This window comes from Oryzias latipes, chromosome 23 (assembly GCF_002234675.1).
Source record: "Oryzias latipes chromosome 23, ASM223467v1".
NCBI lineage: Eukaryota > Metazoa > Chordata > Actinopteri > Beloniformes > Adrianichthyidae > Oryzias > Oryzias latipes.
The window spans coordinates 15,795,975-15,817,462 of NC_019881.2; the positions used below are offsets into that span (position 1 = coordinate 15,795,975).

Here is a 21,488-nt window from a genome sequence, read left to right on the forward strand (position 1 = left end):
CGTCTGCTCCTGATTCACAGCGATTAAAAGATATACCTAGAAATGCAATGTAAAATTTTATCGTCTTTATATATGTCCTTCATTATCAGAGAAACACCACAAGAACAACTGAGATGTGTGCTGCACATTTGAATCAAGCGCTACTTAAAGTATGATTATAAACAAGTGCAATTTTATATTTTGTTTCATGGAATTCTTCACAAAGCAGACTATTCGGTTCAAATAATTATTTTCCCCTGAAAAAAATCAATCTTTTTTTTTTGATTAAGAATAAATTATTGTATTTTTCAAAGTCGAATCTGTTAATTGTTCATAGTATGCTTCTTATGAACCTTTATGGTAATTTGTCATGGTTGTCTGAACTACCTTCACCAGTATTCTGCGCCCCCTTTAACCACTCTGCCCACAGTAAATGTCAGGGACTGGTGGGGAATCGCCAACTGTCAGGACAAATTTATCTTTGTATCTAAGAAACCTCTGCGAAAAAAATATCCTCCTTCTAACAGAAGTTTAAATCAAGGTCATGGCCGTTTCTGATACATTAGTGAATAGCAGTGGATGTAGCAAGGATGTCTGGGAAACAAGTTTTACTGTGACCCTCATAGTCCATTCCAATATTATATTATAGTCACATTATGACTTTAAAAAGTCATTAGATGTCCCCAAGTTTAGTAGTTATTTAGTTTAGTTATTTCACCAATTAGGTACTTTTTATATATTTTTCCCCTAAACTGCTAAGAATTACTCAAAAATAAAAACACTTCAAAGATTAACAATCATTAATCATTTAGTAAAGACCACTAGCTCAGATTTAAAAGTCACAAACAGAATTTGATTTGCAAAACATCAGTAAGGTGTGTCAACTTCTCATTAAGTTATTTCAATTAGGTTAACATTCAGTTTCTATGACTAACTAGTAAAAAATGTTCTAAGATAGTAAAAACACTTTCGAAACATTTGCATGCTGTCATAAAATGGAAAGTACAGGAACATTTTGGCTATTTTATTTCTGTAATTGTCACCCATGTTCTACAATGTGGGAATATTTTCAGCCATTTGTGGAACAAATCCACTCCTGCTTTGAACTCATAAAAAGCAGAGGAAACTCAGTAAAACACTTCATTTCTTTTTCTGCCTTGCAGCTCAGCTGCATTTCAGAAAATCATGCCGTTAAGGAGAAATAACAGCAGGCAGGCTAAAAAGGAGAAAAATTTAATGGAGCTATCTCACATAAGGTTTACATCAATGTCTAAAAATGAATCGCAGAACCCCAAGCCTTTGTCTGTCCTCATGTAACCCACTTTATATCGGCTCCATTATGTGTCAAATAAATTACCTCTGACATAATTTTCACGGTGCATAATGTTCAGGTTCTTGGTGGAAAACTGCATTCATACAGATGTTTCAATCAAAAACTGAGTGTCAAGTCTTTTGAAGCAGAAGTCTGAGGGAAGATCGGTTGCTTAAAGGTAGAGGAATTTGCAAGGTAGCACTTTTTATATGTGGCAGATAGTTTGTGGTGTCCAGTCTTGTCATTTTAAAGCAATTTTGAAAAATGTTCCATAAAAAGAACTTAGAGGGAGATGAAGTTGAGCAGGAGAAGGCAGGTAATGCATTGAGAGTCAGAAATTCTAGACAGGAAAAACAGTTTGCACCAAAAGTTGGGGAAATGTGTTTGGTAGATAATTTTTTGTAGCAATGCTATTTAGCAATGAATGTGATAAATTTACAAGTAAACAAACAACACAAGTGACTTCTCCCTTAAAATTGTTGAAAAAACTCAGAGGGTCATCCCACTGCAATTTAAAAAAAACGTACAGCCAAAGCAGCCTGACTTGTTCTCTTGTTTCTAATCTCCAACAAACTCCTATTAAGTGACATTGCTTTTCTCAACCAGCATTTGGGACATATCAGTTAATGTGGTTGTAATTTTTTAGCTATGGTCTTACCGCCCTTGGCAACGCATGTTCAAGCGACCATTTCCAATGAAAAGCAAACGTGCAAATATGGGCATTTTGGGGTTCAGTGTTAAAAACTCACACATTCTGACGTAACTTCTCAAGTTTTTACAACCTTTTTCAAGTTCTACGTACAAAACGTGCAAATGTAACGTGCCAGCTAAACCAGATCAAACTTTGACCAATCAGGGACTCAGATTTGATAGTTACATATCGATTCGGTTTGTCTGGTGAACCCAGACATGGCGATGAGCCTAACAACATCTGTGTTTGTTTTTTTCAAATAAAGATAAAGCAAGGCCACTCTCTTGACATGATTGTATTTAATGTCATTATTGACATTACTGTCTATACCCACTATTGCAAGGACACTAGCAATGAACCGTAATGTTTCCGTTTCATGCCATTTCAACATTTCGATGGCTAACTATAAAGATCCAAAGACTTGTCTTGTAGTTGAGTCATGGCATTCGGACTTAAAAACAAACATTTCGTCACTCTTCCTTCAACAGACTGGTGAAGCCACTTGGATAAGCAGCAAAACATTTCAAGGAAGAAGTTTTAAGTCCAGTTGCTATGACTCAACTTCAAGTCGTCACAAACCCCTTTTTTGTTATATTATACAATCCAAACTTCAATTCTTGGAGCAGAAGCCTGCTGATCAAATGTATTCAACAGGTTTATTAAACAGGTTTTCCAATCACATCAGTTTGACTGCTTAGGAGCATTGTTACAAAATAAAGAAAAAAAACTACCTACCAAACTCAAACCCAATGTTTCTTTTTTAATTTAGTTGGATAGAAATGTGACATATAAATAACTGTTACCTGTGGACATTTGTGGTTGTCAGTCTCCTCACTTTCTCTCCACATCTGCTTCCTCTTCTTGTTATGACCTCCGTCTGTGTCATGGTTTGCCTCACCATGGTGCCGCATAGTGGTTTGGAAGGGAGACACAGGGGCCCTCGAGTGTCCCCTTTGGAACCACGGGGCCCCCTCTGTAGCATTGTTCCTACCCCCACTCCCCAACACTGTTCTCTTCCCGACCCCGATCACACACTGGTGTTCCCAGCATCTTAGTGTTGCAGTGTGACCAGCACCTGTGGGGGTGGAGGGAGGGGAGTGTGCAATAGTCACAGTGATTTCACACCTCCACTGATCCTTTTACACCTAAGCCCCCCCACGCATGCCCTGTGAGTGTGCCTGTGCGCGTGTGCGTGTTGTGCGTCCCACCCCCACAAAAAGAAAAGAGGGCTTGACGAACTGTAGAGGAGGAACCAGTTTTATAACATTTGATGCTGTTCTCTTGGCTGTTTTCTAAACTAGGTGTCAATTCACAACAGGCTTCAGACGTACCCGCTCAGCAGCAGCAGCACGGCTCGGAGCCCTGAGAGTGCGGCCCTTCTTAACAACCGAGGCCAGCTGCTTTTCCAGCAGGGGCCCCTGGGGTTAACTCAGGGGCCGATGCCTCCACCTCAGCACATGCACAGTCAGTCAGCAGCGAGCACCCCTGCCCACCATCTACCCTTCCAGCAGCTTCCTCAGCCTGCTGCGAGTATGGCCGATTTGCGGCCCGAGGCGCTTATTCAGTGCCAGCAGATCGTCAAAGTTTTCATGTTGGACAACAGCAGTCATGGACGCGTGGAGGCCTTCCTCAGCCAGACGCCCACCCACCACTACCAGCATCGCCCCTTCGGCCACCACCAGCTCAGTCGGTCCGCCGCATCCACCCCTGTCCACTCGCCAGACGGCTACCATGGCAGCGGCCATCAACCACCTTTGCCTCCCCCACCTCCACCGTACAACCACCCTCATCAGTATATACCCCCAGACCCCCGACTCAGTCTACATCGGACCCCAAGCGGCTCTCGGAGCATGGTCTGAAAGGTTATTGGTTTTACTCAAATGTAAACATAGATTACACTACCACATCAAACTCTCACCTTTTCTGCCTATATAAAAGTACATACTGTACATAATGATATATATATAAATACAGAAGAAAGAGCTATAATGAAAAAATAAAACTACTTATATGCATATATTTAGAAAAATAAACTACATAATAAATCAAGATTTTAAATCTGAAAAAGAGAAATAAAGTGCAAATATGAAGTTTTACTTGTTTTCTCATGTATTTTGAAATATTCTGTAGTTTTAACAAATTTCTATAACTTTTGTGAGTTTTAACTCTTGCTAGAAAAACAAAACAAAAAACACTACAGATGTTCCACTTGTGGATGGATTCTTTGTAGTTCCAGTGTTCATCCACAAATGAATCCCTCAAAGTTTTGCATCGTTTCCAGCAGTGGATGAACACGCTCCATGGATGCTTTTGTTCGCGCCGGTCATCCCAGACCTCATGCTTCTGTTCTGAACGTGCACCTTCTGCTGACACTTAACTAAAAAAATAAAAATAAAAAAATAAAGAACTTGGGCCACAGTTTATTTGCCTCTACTAAATAAAGACTTCTTTGCACTTGAATGACCGCTAGGGCTGAAGAAAAAAACGTCTCTGCTTTAAGAACATAGTCCTTTCATGCTTTTCCCTCAAGGGATTTGAAAAAAATTGTGAGCAAAACAATTATTTATATGATGAACTTTGACCTTCCATTATGCTGTCCTGAAATAAAACAAGAACACAAAATATCATCCGACACTAAGCTGTTTTCTTATTTGCTTCTGTGTCGTATCGTGGCTTTGACTCATCAAAGAAGTTTGCTCAATTGTCACCAGCCGTATATCGTTTCACAACGAGGGACAAAGGAATCCAAAGGCAACTATATACATGGACTCCTCCAAAATCTCAACATTTGTTGGTTTGGAAGGCATTGTTTGTGTTTCGCTTGTCTGATCAACCATATTGTCATTTCCTTATAGGACATTTAGCTGCTTTATGAAAGAAAATGTTAAAAATTTGTAAGCACCTACAACTGCTCTAGACCTGTTCTCCCCTCACATAATGTATGTACAACTCTGTCATCCATTTTCACAGTTTTCGGGGAATTCCCTAAAAAGAGGTTTCTGGTGCAACTACTAAAGATGAATATATACGTTTGGATTTTCTTTTCTTTTATTGTCCCCGTTGAGTGTTATCCTTGAACTGATTAAAACCAAACATGTAAGACTGTACGTCACTACACTTCCCAGCTTTTTGTCTTTAAACTTTGTGACTTTTCTTCTTCTTCTTCTTCCAGACTGACATTTAAAAAAACAAACAAACACACAGCTTGTTTTGCAAAAGCTGGCATTGAAGGTATTTGTCGTACTGTTGTCGATTCTGCTTTAAATAAGAGTGGAACAAAAAAAAAATCCTTATCTGATCTCTCTTTGTTTTGTTCTGGCCTGGATTGTAAATACCACAAGCGAGCAGTGTCAGAACATAAAAGACGGCTATCTTTGGCCCTTTCGAATTATTATCACTCTGTCACGCATCCTTCAAAGGTCGGCATCTGCCACAGCCTGAACAGGTCCATCTTTAAAACAGACGCCCCACCAGGTACCCTGGAATTGATGTTGAGATAAATTATTTCTATCTGACCTCCATCTGTCTGATTTGTTGATGTATAATCAGAGAGCTGATGTAGCAAGGTCTCCCGTCTCATTTTTCTGCCCTTTTGCCTACTTTAGAGTTCACCTTTTGAAAGGACAGAGGTCGTTTTTGTGTGGGCATGCACACGTGACCCATTTACCCCACTAAACAAGTCGATCCATCTCTGCTGTGTTCATCCAAGTGATTGCTTCTGATACATAATGCAATAGAAAAAAAATAGTACTTTCAAATCAAAGGTTGATTAATTTAACACTTTCGATGGCTTAAAATAAACTTTCAAAGGTTATATAAAAAACTTTCCCATATTACATTTAAAGCTTTACTCATGAATTTTGCATTAATTGATTATGATTGTACGGATGTTCATTTGTTTGTTTAAATCAATGTAATTTCATTTTATTTTTTATGCATGACATGAGTTTGAAGGCCTATGGAACCTTGAATTTACTGTGCATGATTGAAATGTGTGAAGGATGAACCTTTTTTAGGCTTTATGTTGAACCTTTAGTTATAACAAGCAACTTGTCAAATTGATCAAATGGGCGGGGCAAGGATTCTTCAGTGCCTCGTGAATAAGAAGTTGCCTCTTTTTGAACCATTTCTCTCTCTGCCTTTAGGTACTCGTGGTTGCACAAAATCTTCTGAACTTGTTTTAGCACTTCAGAGGACAGAAGAACTGCGTGTACATAAGGCACAATAAAAAGACTTGTGTATTTGCGAAAGAAATCAATGTAGCATTTTGGATGTGTAGCAATTATTAAGGCACTTTTCATTAAGAATCTGACAAAAAAAAGGGCTCTGCCATACCAGCGCACTGCTTCACGAATGACATATGGATATCGTTGGGCTTTTCATCACTGTGTATGCTCATGCTTAGAAAGAACTGCCTTCAATTAGAGGCCATTCTTTTCCTGGATAGGCCAGTGGATGTTGAAAGCAACTGATAAGGACCACCCCATCCCTCAAGAGTCGGCTTTGAGCCCGTCTCTACCTGTCTTTCCACTATATCAACATGCAATTAAAGAGGAATAAAGTCAATTCACTCTAGTGGTTTGTTTCAGTTCTTGGACTTATTGGCAATATCTAAACCTTTTCAGTCCTTGTCACAGCTGACATATTCTGTCAGACAAAATCTTAACGTTATAAGGTAGTGAGTAATGGCATTTAAAGTAACAATGATAGAATGCTGTGTGGTCAAAGACAGGCACATTTCAAGGAATTGAAACATGGTTAAACGTTAAACGTTACGGTCACCTTAAAAAACCGTCATAATTGCAATAACCATTGTGTACATGGAGGTTTAGCTCTTACTGTAGGTATATGACAGCTTTTCGCTATAACAAAGTGTTGCATACCATATCATATATCAGCTGATTCACATTGATTTTGTAAATGGTCCAAGATTTGTGTAGTGTCAAAGAATGTGTGTTACTTAGGTGTTGCTGACGACAGCTCCAGAGTTAAAAGGTTAATGAGCATTTATATCAAAACGTCTCTCGTCTAGCTCTTTGAGAACTAAAAGTAACTTTTTAAAATAGTCAGTACAACCTAGGATAACATGTTGCTAGGCTACATCACCCATCCATCCATTTTCCAAAACTGCTTAATAACCCTTTCAGGGTCACTGGGATGCTGGAGCCCATCCTGGCATCCCATAGCAAGCTACTTCAGCTTGACTATAAAGAGAGTAAAAAAAAGTTTTTACTATTTTTTGAAAATGAATTAAGAGTCACTGGAAACCCACTTCAATCATCATTTGAGCTATTTTAAGTGTTCCCGGTAGTCTTTAAAAAAAAAAAAAAAAACATAATTTTCTGTAACATTGTTTCTGCAGAGCGGCAGTAATAGTTCATTAGCAATTCACCTCTCCTGGCTGTTATGCAACACTTTTTGTAGTAAAACCAATGTGAAAAATCGCTTTTCTCCACATAAATGGTCAAAGACTTACAGCAAGTCAAACAGTGTGTGTTATTTACCGGGAGTTGTTGCTGGAGACATATCCAGTGTTAAAGGTTTAAAATCTAATTGGTAAACAATGTAAACATTGTTTCTCAGTCAAGGTGTTGAGTACATGTGTTCTGCATGTTTACCCACCTACCTGCTTTACCCCCACCTGTAGGTGCTGATTCTGTTACAGTCTTAACAACCCTCCCATTCTGTATCATCTGCTAATAAAAATAAAAATTTCTGTTTACGCTTCCTCAACTTTGGGGTCATTAGCTAAACGGCTTTTCTATGATAAACGAATAGTCCTTTTGCAAATAACTGCTTCAGTAAAAGCATTCACCCTCCAACCTACTTTTTTCCATTATTTTAGATTAAAAACTGTTTAATTGAACACAAACCAATGAAGAACGCAGTTTCTGTGACAGTCTTTAATTTTATATACTGTTTATAGGAGTACAGACAGAGCACATCTGCAATACTTGTATATATAATTATGTTTTTATCTTATTTTTTCAAATTTGACATTAAAAGGAAGCTAAAAACTGTTGGATAAAGTAAAGCATTTCCAGAAACAAGACACAAGACGGGAAAAAAAGTCCCTAAATTACCTTGCAGCCCTTCTGCATCTCATTTAACAAAAGCTGAATGGTTTTTAGACACAATCCCCTTGAGTTTACAAATCATTATTGACTAAAGGAAAATTAAAGAAGCATAAAAAACAGTCACATATGTGCATTATCATTAGTTTAAAAAGTCCTTGACATTTCTTTCTATTAATCTTATTTGGTTCAAAATTCTGGACTTTTTTGTTTGTTCATAACAACAGTTGTAGTTCTTCATTTTTGAAACTTCAATCCCACATTTTATGCATGTATGTTAAAATTACTTTATTAAAAGTATTTATAACAATATTAATTCAATAATACAAAAATTAAATCTCAAAGCTGTCCGAGCAAGAGCTTTTGCATCAACATAAATAAAATACCCGTTTTTTAAATTTTTTTAGAGGTCCCTAAGAACGTAGAGAACGTATACATGGTTAACCCAAAACTAACTTTTTTTATTGGCATGAACATGGTGTGTTTTAAAGTGAGTGTTTGATTGTTCATTTTATCTATACTAAAGCATTCGGTGCATTTGGGTGAGCTAAATATTTGCAGTCAAAGAGCATGCTTTTTAGCCAAATTTCCACTGCAACAAATAATTCATCTTCACATTTTATATTTTATGCATTTACATTAATTAACCATTTTCCGGCACAGTTTAAAAAGGCTAAAGTGCTTTTTTCTGGGGATGAGACTCCCATTTGTTAAATGTTAGTGCAGCAGTCAGATCTGTTCAACATTAGCGACCCTGGCTATACAGGAGCTTCGCCCACGCTCCCTACACGTGTGAGTTCTTCACGCTCCAATGGCTTCCCTTCCTCCTGGGCAGTTGTCATCCTCCGCCAACGCTGGCCATGCAAAAGAGAGTTACGTCATGTTCAGATAAAGCGCTGAGAATTGATTTTCGAAAGTCTGTTGCAATGAGGTCAGTTGGGTAAACCAAGGATATGACAAGATCGAATAAAATATGCAGCATGCTTTCAAGTTTTAATCAACTCCTACTTAGTAAAAGACAATTGTTGTATACATATAGCTCTACATATATAAAAATAAAAGAAAATAAACAGTTGTATGACCCAAGTTACACATTTTGATGGTCCAAAGTGTTGGAATTTAAGCTTATTTTGATCCATTCAGCTGAGCCGGTGTGGTTAATATTTTAGGCAATTTGTGCATTTTGTGGTACAAGCATCAAATTTGATAAGGATGTACGTTAGGATTCCCCCTTTCAGAAAAGCATGTTCGCCACAAGAAAAATTCAAAATGGCAGCCATTTATAAAGATGGTGGCCATACACTTGATTGTTACAAAAATATTCAATGTCTATTTGCCCCAGTCTCAATAATATCGGCTGTTCATCAGCAAAATGAAGGTCTTTAAACTTAAGGGGTGCCTAAAGAATACGATCATATATATGTCATATATATATATATATATATATATATATATATATATATATATATATATATATATATATATATATATATATATATATATATATATATATATATATTTAAAAATCTTAGATTTTCTCGTAGCAAACATGTTTTTTCTAGAGAGGGGAACGTCCATGCCAAACTTGGTGCTTGTATCACAAAATGCACAATTGTTTTAATAACTGATTTCACAAATTTTGATCCAATAGCCATACCTTTAAAAGAATATCTACATTACAGCAAATAAATGGATTTCAAAGCCAGGGTGGCTTATCTGCTTCACAAAAGGTACATACTAATGTAATAAAAAGTAACAAGTTTTATTTGTACCTGTTTAAAGCTGCCCTTGGTGATGCAAAACATATAGATGACATAGCCAGGGATCAATACCATGGACGACATAGCCATGAACCAGCCAATCACTTGGCCCCACATAGGAAACACATATTTCCCAAGAGTCAGAGGGGTCATCTCGATGGCACTAAAGGTGAACACTCCCTGCAAAATACAATTTCAGCTTGTTCGTTTATTGCACATCGTTTTTTGGGGGTATACATTTCATTTTTTAAAAGGTTCAAAGTAACAGGTTATGCCTTAGTCACATACACCCGTATGGGGGATTGATCCACTGATCTATACAGGTTTTTAGGGTTGTCCAGGCCTGTGGAGGGTGGAAGACAGGAGATGCTGCATTTTAAAGGAACTGAAGGATTGTCTTGCAGCCCACGGACATCGCGTATCCACCTGCAAGGGTAGCTGTGACTACATCTGGTTTTGTTAGAATAACAAAGTTGCAACTTTAGACATGTTTTTCCTTTGAGAGACCATGCAATGATTGCAGCTCTTTCACAAATAGCATAAATCATTTAACTAGATGGCCCCGCTGCAGTTTGACTGCCTTTAATTTATTGCACCCACACAAATTCATTTGGCAGTAGAGAGTTTACAGAGGTTACATCAAATATCGTTCTTCTCCTACCAGACAAATGAGAGGCGTAAAGACCAGCCAACAGAGCTTCCACCAGACACATGGCCTATAGCCGATCATGTCCTCAATGTTCTTGTAAAATCTTTCAGCTCCTGTTACACAAAGAGGAGACAACAAACGAATAGTGCAAACACAGAAACGGCCAAGTGAACAGAATATCCTCATAGAAAACAGATAGTGGTAATTTCCTGTTTGGACAAACACACTATGTATGGAAATCTCATCCAAATAATTAAAAATAGTGCTCATTTTAAATTTGTCCTGCAAGCTTTGGTTATATTCTACAATAGCTTGTGAGTGACAAAAGATAAAAATATTTTCCTCACCATAAAACCAGGATATAGAAGTGGTTTCAAAGAAGACGAGGAACAGCAAACACATTCCACTGGCAGAGTAGTAATCAAACATCTTGAACACGTACAGACCACCCTGGGAGATTACAACACACAAGCAGACATACATGCCGAGAGGCTGCTTTTAAAAGCTCGATATTAACATCTCAGTCTCTGTTTGAGACAATACCGATGATGACTCCACACAGCAGTTTCTAGTGTTTTTAAGTTATTTGAGGAAAAGGTTTGGCATTCCACTATGTGAAAAATATACAGGAGTTCTGAGGATAATATATAAAGATAATAAATGCACTGAATGAAGTCTAAACACCTGAGTGATGTTGGAGAAGCCGATGATGAAGGAGATGAAGCAAACAATTAGGATGAAGACCTTTTTCCTCTTCCTTAACACCAAAGGGTACTCATCCATGAGAGCTGTGATGAAACCCTCAACTGTACAGAACTAAAACATAAAAATAGACAATCAGATTATGATAAGGTCACAAATACAACTGCCAGTGGGAGGCATCCGCAGAATCTTCAAGATTTAATGCCGCTGCCTTCATTTTTTGAAAATCATTGGCATAGTCATGAATGTAGATGGCGGCAGTCAGTCAGGCGGGGATGACACCATTATGAAATCAGGCGACAGCTGGGCGGCCACATGGCGGTGGCAGACGGATTGCTGGCTGGCAGCAGCTTTGATTGGACAATTTTTTAATGTCTCCGGACGGCGGCAGTCCATATCAAGTGGCACGGGTCTCCAGCTCCCCGGTAGCCAGGGGTATGTAAAAAGCAGCACACATTTTAATTTTCTAGCATCAACCGCAATTCATGAATACGCAGGTTTCAGAGTGTGGTGCTACCAACACCATGATGAGTTTTGTGCTACATCAATGTCCATTTATTTTTAGGACCCACGGTGGCCAGGGCAGTCACATTGATGTGTGGTCATCGTCAGAACCTCAGCCCACGTCAACAGCCAAATGTCCAAAAATTATCTGGTCGCCTTGAATTTTTTTTGTTTTTTTTATCTCCGCGGCAACTGCGTGTGGGGTGTAAAATTGCAACTGTCACCTCCCGATTACAAATGCCGCTGCGTGTGCCCCTGCCGAATATGCTATACTTGCATTTAGGTCGCCTTGGGGTGACATTTTGGGATATGTGATCGTAGTGTTGGTGCCCTATCTCTAACAACCTGCAATTCTAATGAACCATAAAAATGGTTCATTTCCATGATTTTTGTGTTGGTGTTAATATATTACAACTATTAAAAATACTTATTTTTGCAAAAATTATTGCAAATATCAATCTCTGAATTGTGCTTTATTGTCTGTTGGTCTCACAGACTCACAGTTTTATGTTAGAGTTCTTTTGTGCTCATCACCGACCATAAATGTCATTAGATGTCATTCATGAAATTATAACATATTGTGATGGTGTATTCAGAATTTGCTGTTAAAAATAAAGCTACGCAAGACAAACAACAGGAATATATATTTATACGAGATATATAAAACTTAGGATAGTTAATCATATTTGATTCGAAAATATGTATCTATACGCATACATATGTAAACAATTTAACTATAATTACTACTAATCATAAATAACCTTTTAGCCCCTGTGCATACAAAACATGATACACTGAAACCATTGATTAAGTTTAATTAATTTGATGAAAACCAGTTGATGGACGTATTGAAATGACAAAGAATATAAACTATTCTTATAAAGGAGATCAACACTTCAAAAAATTCCTGAGTCATTTATTTTTGTCCCACTAAATAAATGTAAATGTTTGTGGGGGGTTTTCTCATTTTTTTTATTTTCTGTGTTAAAAGCCCCCCCAAGTATTTGTTTTTTTTTCAGTCACAGTCACAGTTTCAAGTTTCAGTTTCAAGTACCTACAGCTGCTTCTGTTTTAGATAATTGGCTCTTCATCTACTTAAGTCTGTGGTTTTTCAGTTGCTCATTGTTGGGTTGTTTGTTTAGCCACGCTGGTTTTTTGTCTGTTCGTTACAATTTTTTGTGTTGTTTTGTCCTGTTTGCAATTTTTTTTGTTTCCTTAAGTCATGGTAATATTTAGTAAAACTACATTTTTAAACTTCTATCTGTCCTCAGGTCATTTTCAGTCTGGAAAAAAAAATATTTCCTTAAAAATATTTAAGAAAATGTGTAACAGTGAAAACCATAATGAGGGTGAAACAGTTGAACCCTTTTTTTCCTTTTTTTTGGTGAAAAGAATTATTCTGGTCTCATTGGACCAATTAAAGTCTTTTTCATGCACTATGTTATTCAGTTAATGATCCATGCACGATGTACCTTTTAAGCAAAATTGTTTTTACCTGACTGTCCAGGCCAAGCATCAGTAGCATGGAGAAAAAGAGGACAGCCCATAGAGAGGAAAGGGGAAGCTGGGTGACAGCCTGAGGATAAGCTAAAAATGCTAAGCCGGGCCCTTAAAAAAACAACACATTTACGTTACATTAACATGTTTGGGTTTTTTTCCAAAGTAAAATGTCCGTAGTTGCTAAAATAATATGTACCAGATGCAGCCAGTTCCTGCACAGGTTTCTTTGTTATGTATGACATGAAGCCCACAATTGAGAAAATGACAAGTCCTGCAAACATGCTGGTGCAGGAGTTGATGCAGCAGACTATAATGGAATCCCTGGAAACAAAAAATATGATTAAAAGAAACAAAGATGGAAACCCAGAGATATTTGGCACCAAACCATATATTTTGTTTTTCTGTACTTGTAGACATCATTGTTGTAAGGGTTGTAGCTTCCCAGTGCAATGAGTGAGCCGAGACCCAGTCCATATGAAAAAAAGATCTGAGTTGCTGCATCCAGCCACACCTAGTGAAGCCAAAAACACATAAATGTTCAACCTGTGCTAATGTCAGTCAACATCATTAGACGTTGACAGATGGAGCACTGATACCTCAGATCGGGCAAGTTTATTGAAGTCTGGAGTAATGTAGAAACGGATCCCGTCGATGGCACCGGGCAGTGTGATTCCTCGGAAGAACAGAATGAAGAGCATGACGTATGGATAAGTGGCTGAAAAATAAACCACCTGAAAAACAAATGACAGATGCATTTTTTAAAAATATCATTTTGCATAAAGAGGCAGAAAATATTTTCCTGCATGGTAGAGCATTAAAGTTACCACTTTCTTTTCTGCCAGACAACCTGTGGGATGTGCTTGCAGTTCTGGTGCATAATGATTATACTTAATTGGTGCAGTTCGTCCAGGCCAGGTCCCTTGGGGAATCCATTTTTCTCACTTTTCTCAGATGCTTCCCATTTAAATCCAATTATCCCTGACAGCAAATGTTTCTGCCCATAATCTCAGCTTCATCTTGTAACCTAAAAATCCCTGTCATGCAAGGCAAAGTCCTTTTTGCTTTTTTTCACATCTCGCACATATAAACCACTTATCTGTTTTTAAATGGCGTTTCTGCAACTAATTCAACCTGAGTAAAATGCAATGGTCAGAATTTGAGAGTAAAATTAGGATAAAGCATCCAAACAAAAAATTGCTGAGTGCAATCACAAGGTTGTTTTTTTTCCAAGTAGATGAAAGCGATGATGCAAACACTGTACAACAATATTTGTACTAGGTGAGAAGCAGGAACGTGGTATGAATTTTTCATTTCTTCTGACCCCTGGAATCCTGTACAGTCACAAGGGGCCTAGTGCGTTTCATTTTTATGCTGTCCCTTTAAGTGGCCTCACAATTCTTTAGACAACCACAAGACACACACCTGTGCTCCCTTTCCTCTATGACCCTTTTGACAACCATTACAGACACACTCCTGTATGGGTGCACATGGCCAAGGCTTAAGATGCTTAGCCTCATCACATTGAAGGTATTGCTTTATTTGCAATTCTTCTATGAAGACCACTTCTGGCCAGACCTCTCCAGACAGTAGATCCCGAGTCCCAATGGTTTCTGCTAGTTTTGAACTGATGATACCACTGAACAGCTTTTGATTTCAAAGGGTAATAGCTCAATGCGTCTTCCATCAGTTGCACTAAGTTTGCTCAGCCGACCGCTGCTTCTACACTCAACACTGCTTGTTTCTTTGAGCTTCTTCAAAAGAGTTAAAATTTCCAATTTTTAACCCCCAGTCTGCTTTAAGATTCATGTCTTGGAAAGACTTTGCTGATGCATTAAAGCAACTGTGTCTTGTGGTCATGAGATAAAATTATCTCAGCCAAATTTAAGCTTCTACACAACAGTTTCTGTCCATCTTCATTTTTGGTTCCAAACTACCGGTACATGTGACATTACTGACATTGCAATTGGACAAAAATGTGTTGGGAAGTCTGACCTTTCCAGTCCATTCCACTCCTTTCCAGATGGAAAAGTAGACAAGGGTCCACGCTAGAGCCAGAGTGCCCACTAGAGGCCAGCGCAGCTCTCCTGGTTCCTCCAGACCACCAGTCAGCTGGTGCATGTTACGCCTGTAGAACCACACAGGGACACTGAATCTCCACTGAAAGAAGAGCAAACTGATTCCTGTGCTTAGAAACAGGACTTACTCCCAAAACTCTGTTACAGCACTGGAGAGGTTTGTGGTGTCCGTAAGGGAGTAGTTGGAAAAACAGTTAACTGTATTCCAAGGGTTATTACAGCTCTGCCAAGGCAGTTCCTGCACACAAATAGATTAAAATCACATTGAAACATCTTCATTTGGTGTTACAGCATAAAAATCTATTTTTTTAGATTTTTATTTTTATTTTTTACTCAAAAGTAAGACTTATATTCTTCAATTTTTTTTTTTTTTTGGCCACCAGAATTAGAAATTGAGGCTTTATTTCTGAATGGCTGTAGTAATCCAAAGTAATCCTCATTTTGGGCTTTTTTTTAATACATAGGATAAATTTATGTACATATATTTGGCTATCACACAAATGTAAGAACTATTAAAGATAATGCCAATTAATTCATTTTATTAGATTAGGATTGGAAAAAAGTGACCAAAAATAAACATGGAGGACTTTAGGTATGCACATTGTCATTATATGTCAACAATGACATCATTTCTTCTCCCAAAAAATATTAATTGACACTTTTTAATGTTTGTCTCATGCAGTGGGTACAGAAACGTACCGAACTAAAGGAGTTAAACAAATAATATAGAGCCCAGGCAATGATGACGATGTAGTAGATGTTGAGCCAGAAAGACAAGACCACTGCAGCCAGACCAACACCTGAGATGATGGGACAAAAACACATCAGTACCACACACCACACTTTTCACTGAGCAGACACCAAAAGAACAATGGTGGCAAAACAAGACAATTATCAAATACAAGAAAAACTTTGTACTATATATTTCAGTGAAAAGTGTACAGGGTGCCACCTTTCATCATGGGAATGAGTCTCCACACCCCAAGTCCCCCCACTGATGTGAACTGTCCCAGAGCTGTCTCCAGAAAGAACAGGGGAATCCCAGCAAACACCAGCGTCATGAAGTACGGGATGAGGAAGGCTCCTGACCCATCAACGCAGCCAGATGAAGAGCAGAAATCAGTTTGTTAGTGAGTTATTAATATGCTTAAGAAAAAATCTTAAGTACCTGACTTGTCTTGGCTTTTCATTATAATAAATTACATTATTCATAGTCTTTATATCTGTCTCATGTGGAGCAATGTCACTAGTTAATATTTTAACAGGAAATTAAAACTATTAAATCAACATTTACTGGTGATACACAGGTCTTTCTACCATTTTCCTACTTACCCCCGCCGTTTTTTCCACATAAATAAGGAAATCTCCAGACATTTCCTAAGCCAATAGCGTATCCCACACAAGACAGCAGGAAGTCAAACTTTCCTTTCCAGCTCCCCCTGTCAGGAATGTCTTCGTTTTTCTTGTCTGCAGAGGGAGCTACACCATCCATGTTGTCAGTGGGGACTGCTTCTTTGACTTCCGATGGGGAGTTCAAGTCCACTGTACTCTTCCCAGTCTTCCCCATTGTGGCACAGCTGCAGTCCACAGAGGATCTTGCTGCCTGCGATGTACTTTAGACTCCTTCAATGTCTCACTTTGGATCTGGATTTTGATTAACCAGAGCAGGGATGCGTTGACACGTTAACTGCAGAGAGGGCCTGAAAAAGCGCAGGTTTCACTGAGAAGTTACTCATTGCTGAGCTAAAACATCAGATCACAACTGTAATTTGCTACATATTCTCATTGTTCATTTTTCCTATATGTTGATAAAAGATCAAACTTGTAAATGTAGTCAAGGATGCCTCAAAATCAACAGATCTCCCAGAGAAGCTAAGAGACATTAGATGCTAAGTTAGGCAGATGTATAGTCTTTCAGACACAAAGGCCAACTGTCCCAGCACAGATATCCAGACCACCCTTTTCTCAAGCATCTTCTCCACACTGATGCTTCACGAAGTATGGCACACAGATTTGGTAACCCTCAGTCCTTGGCCTCTTTGAGGCCTCTTATTGCTAGTCACACTGAGCATTTGACGAGTATTCAGGAACAGGCTAAAACACATTTCACTCATGGTGTTCACACTGGACTGTCCCTTCTCCATACTAGCTCATGTGTGCCACCTACAGTTGGAAGAGGCTTGATGCAAAATGTCAAGGCAGGACAAATCTTGCAAATCTTCCTCTAGGCTTTTTCTTTTACAGCTCTATGCCAATATATGAAAGATTTGGTGTCATGTGATTCCAAACCGCAATTAACTTCCCCTTTGTGATCCCTTTTCAAACGATTGGCACTTCTGTGAATTAAATATGATGTCACCTATACATCACTACCAAATCCAAGTCCCTGATTGGTCAAAGTTCAACCTGATTCAACTTTAAAGGTTCCTTCAGTGGCTGCGTTTCGTATGTAGAGCCCAAAAACAGTCTCAGAAATGTGTGTACCGACGGATGAACGCGAGATATTTGAATGCAGATTCCCGAAACGTGGGTTTACATAGACTTTGCAGAGGGTGGTGTGAACATAGCTTTACAAGAGCCACAAGCTTTTAAGCTAGGAGCCTTATGATGTCCTCCCCATCTGTACCTTTACACTAAATACTTGACGGTACCACAATGTCCAAATCCCTGAAGGTGGCTGGAATAGGGTTTCCACTCATGTAAAACCTGTTTTTAATCAGCTTCATGTATGTGGTCATTAGTACAATTTTCCTAAACATTTAATGTAGTATGGAATGTAGAAGGACTCAGATTTTACAGCAATGGTTAATCAGACTAAATTGCATCATTGTTGACTATGCACCAGCAACATTGTCCATCTGTCATAAAACAAGAGACAGCAATGATTAAATAGTTTATATTTGTGGGAAAAAAAGAATGAAAAATGTCTAACCCAAAACAGGCCAATGTACTTTTTTTAAGACCAAGGACTAAGAACCTTCACAAAATGTTCCTTATTACCAAACCAGAATGATGTTTCATTCATAAAAGTTAATCTCCCAGCAAAAATGTCCTGGTTCAAATCCCAGGTGGGACCTTTCTGTGGGGAGTTTGCATGTTCCCTTTGTGTGTTTTCTCTGGGCACTCCAGCTTCCTCCCAAGGTCCAAAAACATGCTTCGTAGGTTGACTGCTAATTCTAATTTGCCTCTAGGTGTGACCTGTCCTGGGTGCACCCTGCTTTTTTCCCAGAAATAGCTAGGATAGGCTCCAAAAACCACAAAACCAATTAAGCGGGTTTGGAAAATGGATGGATGGATGAAATAAAATCCACAGTAAAAATTTAAACACGACTTTTCATGTTCTAGGTCATAGATGCAACAAGCATTGGATCAATGAGGATGATCATGTTGAGAAGATTTAATAGTCTGGTTATGGGCTTGAAGACAAATTCCTGTTCTAAAACTTCTTTGAACTCATCACATCTAATCTTACTTGTTCATGTGGTGCAAAGATCAAGAACAGAAGCTCCAGTCAGAATTGATAAAGTCAAAACCATTTTTAAGTAAATAATTTATAAAACACAATATTTTTTACTAAAGTGAGAAACAAAAAGTGTTATTTTGTAATCCTGGGATACACATGCAAATCAAGATAATCAAAATAAGGACTTTGCAAGACTTTGGATTTGTAACTCTGCGGGAACTGTATATTTTATCATTGAGTTTCTATAGGAGTCCTCCACCCCCCCCCCCCCCCTTCCTAACCAGCAAACCATCTGGGCGATTAATCTTTGCAATCAGATGAAACATGTGAGACATGACCTGTAGATCTAAAAGCTTTAATAAAAAGCTCATTCATTCCTAGAGGATTGCTGATTGCACTAACTTCATTTCACCTTATCTGTTCAGCCTTTCTGTTCTGGAGCAGTAAACATGCATCACAAATTTACTCAAAGGGATATTATCAGAGCTCTTCTGCTGAAAAACAAACCAAAACATTAAATAACCAAATATTGGAAATAGACCATGACGTCCTGGACAGAGGCTTACTTTTTACTTCCATATAATGACTTTCTGAGCAGTCCTTTAAATTAGCTTTAAAAATGACACTACTGATGCATTGTTTGCAGGATTTGAATAATGGATAACCTTGATCACTGGACCTCCATGCTGCACTTTTAAATATGGTCTACTTTGGGGTAGTAACACAGTGCCATTAAAAATAAACAAAAAAGTGGGAACTTACTCATCACAGTAATTTTAAAAGCTTAAGAAGTTTATTTGTTTGTTCACTGGAAAAAAATTGAACTTGAGCCTAATATTGACTCATTCTTGGCTTTTGATATGATTCTGGCTGTTATATCATCCTGATCATTAGGAGGAAGTTGCTGATGTTTGTAAACGTTGATTGACCTAAAAATAGTCTGGATTGCTAGACGCAATCAAAGTTAAGTATGGATTCTCTAATAAAGCAGCTCCTAAAAAAGAGAGGAATGTCTAAATTACACGGATTCATTTCGGTTTTAGGATGTTTTAGTTGTTTATTATAAAACACAAGTTTTGAAACGTTACCTAATAAAGATAGGTTTAGTACAAATGGAATACATGGCGTGACTAGTAATCATTGGTTGTGCAGAACTGATAGTGTGATCAAAGATAAGTGTTTTTTCCATGCTTCAAATAAAATGTTTTCAACATTTTCTCCACTTAGATTCAATTAAATTAATTAATATTACAATAACAGTAATCTCAAAGGGCTTCAAACTGGTAGCGTTGTAATAAACGTGAATCATGAAAAACATAAAGTCATACAGTCAATAGGTAATGGCTAAACTAAACAGACTAAACTAAACTGGGCATCCCTGCATAGATTCAATATGTAAAATTTAAATGAATAAAATTAGAAGTTTAATTTCCATTTGTTCACAAAAGCTTTATCTTGCTGTTGGCTATAAATACGTTTATGGCCAATCTTTTTTGGAGCCATGTTACTCCATGCTACAACTCAGTGACATGAAAAATTACTTTGCACAACTGAGGTTTATCTTACCTGTCAGGCTTCCAGCTCCTCTGTTAGGTTATCAGCTCCAGGGTTCCACCTGAGCAGCACTCAAGTCTCAACTCTTCAATGTGACATCTAGAGAATACATTTAAAAGCTTCTGATTCCTCAGGTTCGGTCGAACCCAGTGTGCTTGACACTCTGTTTGGGTTATTGAAACTCACTGTCCTGTTTTTAGGATGTAACTGGTCCTGCAGTGGGTATCAAGCGTTTGATTATAAAGTTCGATCCATTCACTTTGATTACAGTTGAGATCTGACTAGTGAGGCCCTGTGGCCATCGGGGGATACAAACATCAATTGCCCAACTCTGGTGGGGAACTCTTGCAGCATTGACGGTGTGTGTTTGTGCATTTGTGTGTGTATTGAAAGCTGCAGTCAGAACTGGCCAGCACTGTTACCATGGTATTTCTTTACAGAGGAGGGCCTGCTCAATGAAAGAACTCGTGGAGTTTGGGTAAATAAAAGTCACACTGGCTTGTCACAGGGACTGAAAATGAGATAATGCCAAAATCAAACTTTGACAAATTGTATAAAGAAACTTCTCTAATGTTAACCTGCACTTCCACACTTAAAAATAAACCTTTTGGGATTAGTTGTGGAGCTATATGGGGGGTTATATAAATGACTTTGCAAGGGTTGCAAATGAGAACAGCAGAGTTCCATTACAAATTAAATGATTAAAAATACATATTTCAGACAGTTTTATTGTTAGGTTAGAATTAAGTTTTCCTAAAGTAAAAAATTCGTCTTGCCATAGCATGGAAAGTGGCCAGGTTTTGGCTAAGGCCAGGGTGCCTAAGGCCCACAGATTTCATTTAAAAATGATCCTTCTGTTATTTTTGCAATGCTTAAAGAAGCTTGTATTGATGGTTTCCTAACCCCTTGACACCAGTTGAAGCAATAATGCATCAAACTACTTTGGGTCCAAAATTAGCTTAATTTAGCATCGACTTGAAAGCAAAAATACAAGTGAATTATGTTTTTTAAGCATATCTATACAAATTCACAGTATAGAGGACTTCCTGCCACACATCACTCTGACCGGTACCTACTCGTGCACACAGACATGAATACATGGGATTACATGTCCAACAAATAAACAAATAAAACATCCACCATGCCCATGTTTAACCAGAAGGAATGAGCATTTTGATTAAATGACTGTGTGTTTTCTGATATGTACTTGATCACATTGAATCCT

General features: G+C 38.1%; 2 protein-coding genes across 4 annotated transcripts in view; one reads left to right on the forward strand and one right to left on the reverse strand.

The window, feature by feature from the left end:
- Nucleotides 1–6,557, forward strand: part of iqsec3 (IQ motif and Sec7 domain 3) — a 101,461-nt gene extending 94,904 nt beyond the window's left edge. Inside the window, exon 14 of one of the 2 annotated variants that reach the window (XM_023952353.1) lies at nucleotides 3,301–3,468. In XM_023952353.1, coding sequence (XP_023808121.1) covers nucleotides 3,301–3,348 — 48 coding nt within the window. In that variant the 3' untranslated portion in view covers nucleotides 3,349–3,468. Of the gene's footprint in view, nucleotides 1–3,283 lie in introns of both variants that reach the window. The other variant, XM_023952352.1, reaches the window with a different exon arrangement.
- A 1,301-nt stretch (nucleotides 6,558–7,858) lies between these two features.
- LOC101175450 (sodium- and chloride-dependent GABA transporter 1) lies at nucleotides 7,859–20,613 on the reverse strand. Of its 2 annotated transcripts, XM_004083161.4 has the most exons (15): nucleotides 20,276–20,608; nucleotides 16,579–16,946; nucleotides 16,199–16,330; nucleotides 15,946–16,046; nucleotides 15,375–15,484; nucleotides 15,164–15,296; nucleotides 13,768–13,902; nucleotides 13,579–13,682; nucleotides 13,368–13,492; nucleotides 13,167–13,279; nucleotides 11,150–11,281; nucleotides 10,813–10,915; nucleotides 10,478–10,578; nucleotides 9,829–9,996; nucleotides 7,859–8,910 (listed from the first exon to the last, which is right to left on the reverse strand). In XM_004083161.4, the coding sequence occupies exons 2-15, from the start codon at nucleotides 16,811–16,813 to the stop codon at nucleotides 8,815–8,817; spliced, it is 1,788 nt and encodes a 595-aa protein (XP_004083209.1). In that variant the 5' UTR covers nucleotides 16,814–16,946; nucleotides 20,276–20,608; the 3' UTR covers nucleotides 7,859–8,814. The 2 variants fall into 2 exon arrangements, 1 of the variants encoding a protein (XP_004083209.1); XR_002293087.2 differs by lacking the exon at nucleotides 7,859–8,910 and having other exon boundaries at nucleotides 9,900–9,996; nucleotides 10,105–10,578; nucleotides 20,276–20,613.
- Between the last annotated feature and the right edge of the window lie 875 nt (nucleotides 20,614–21,488).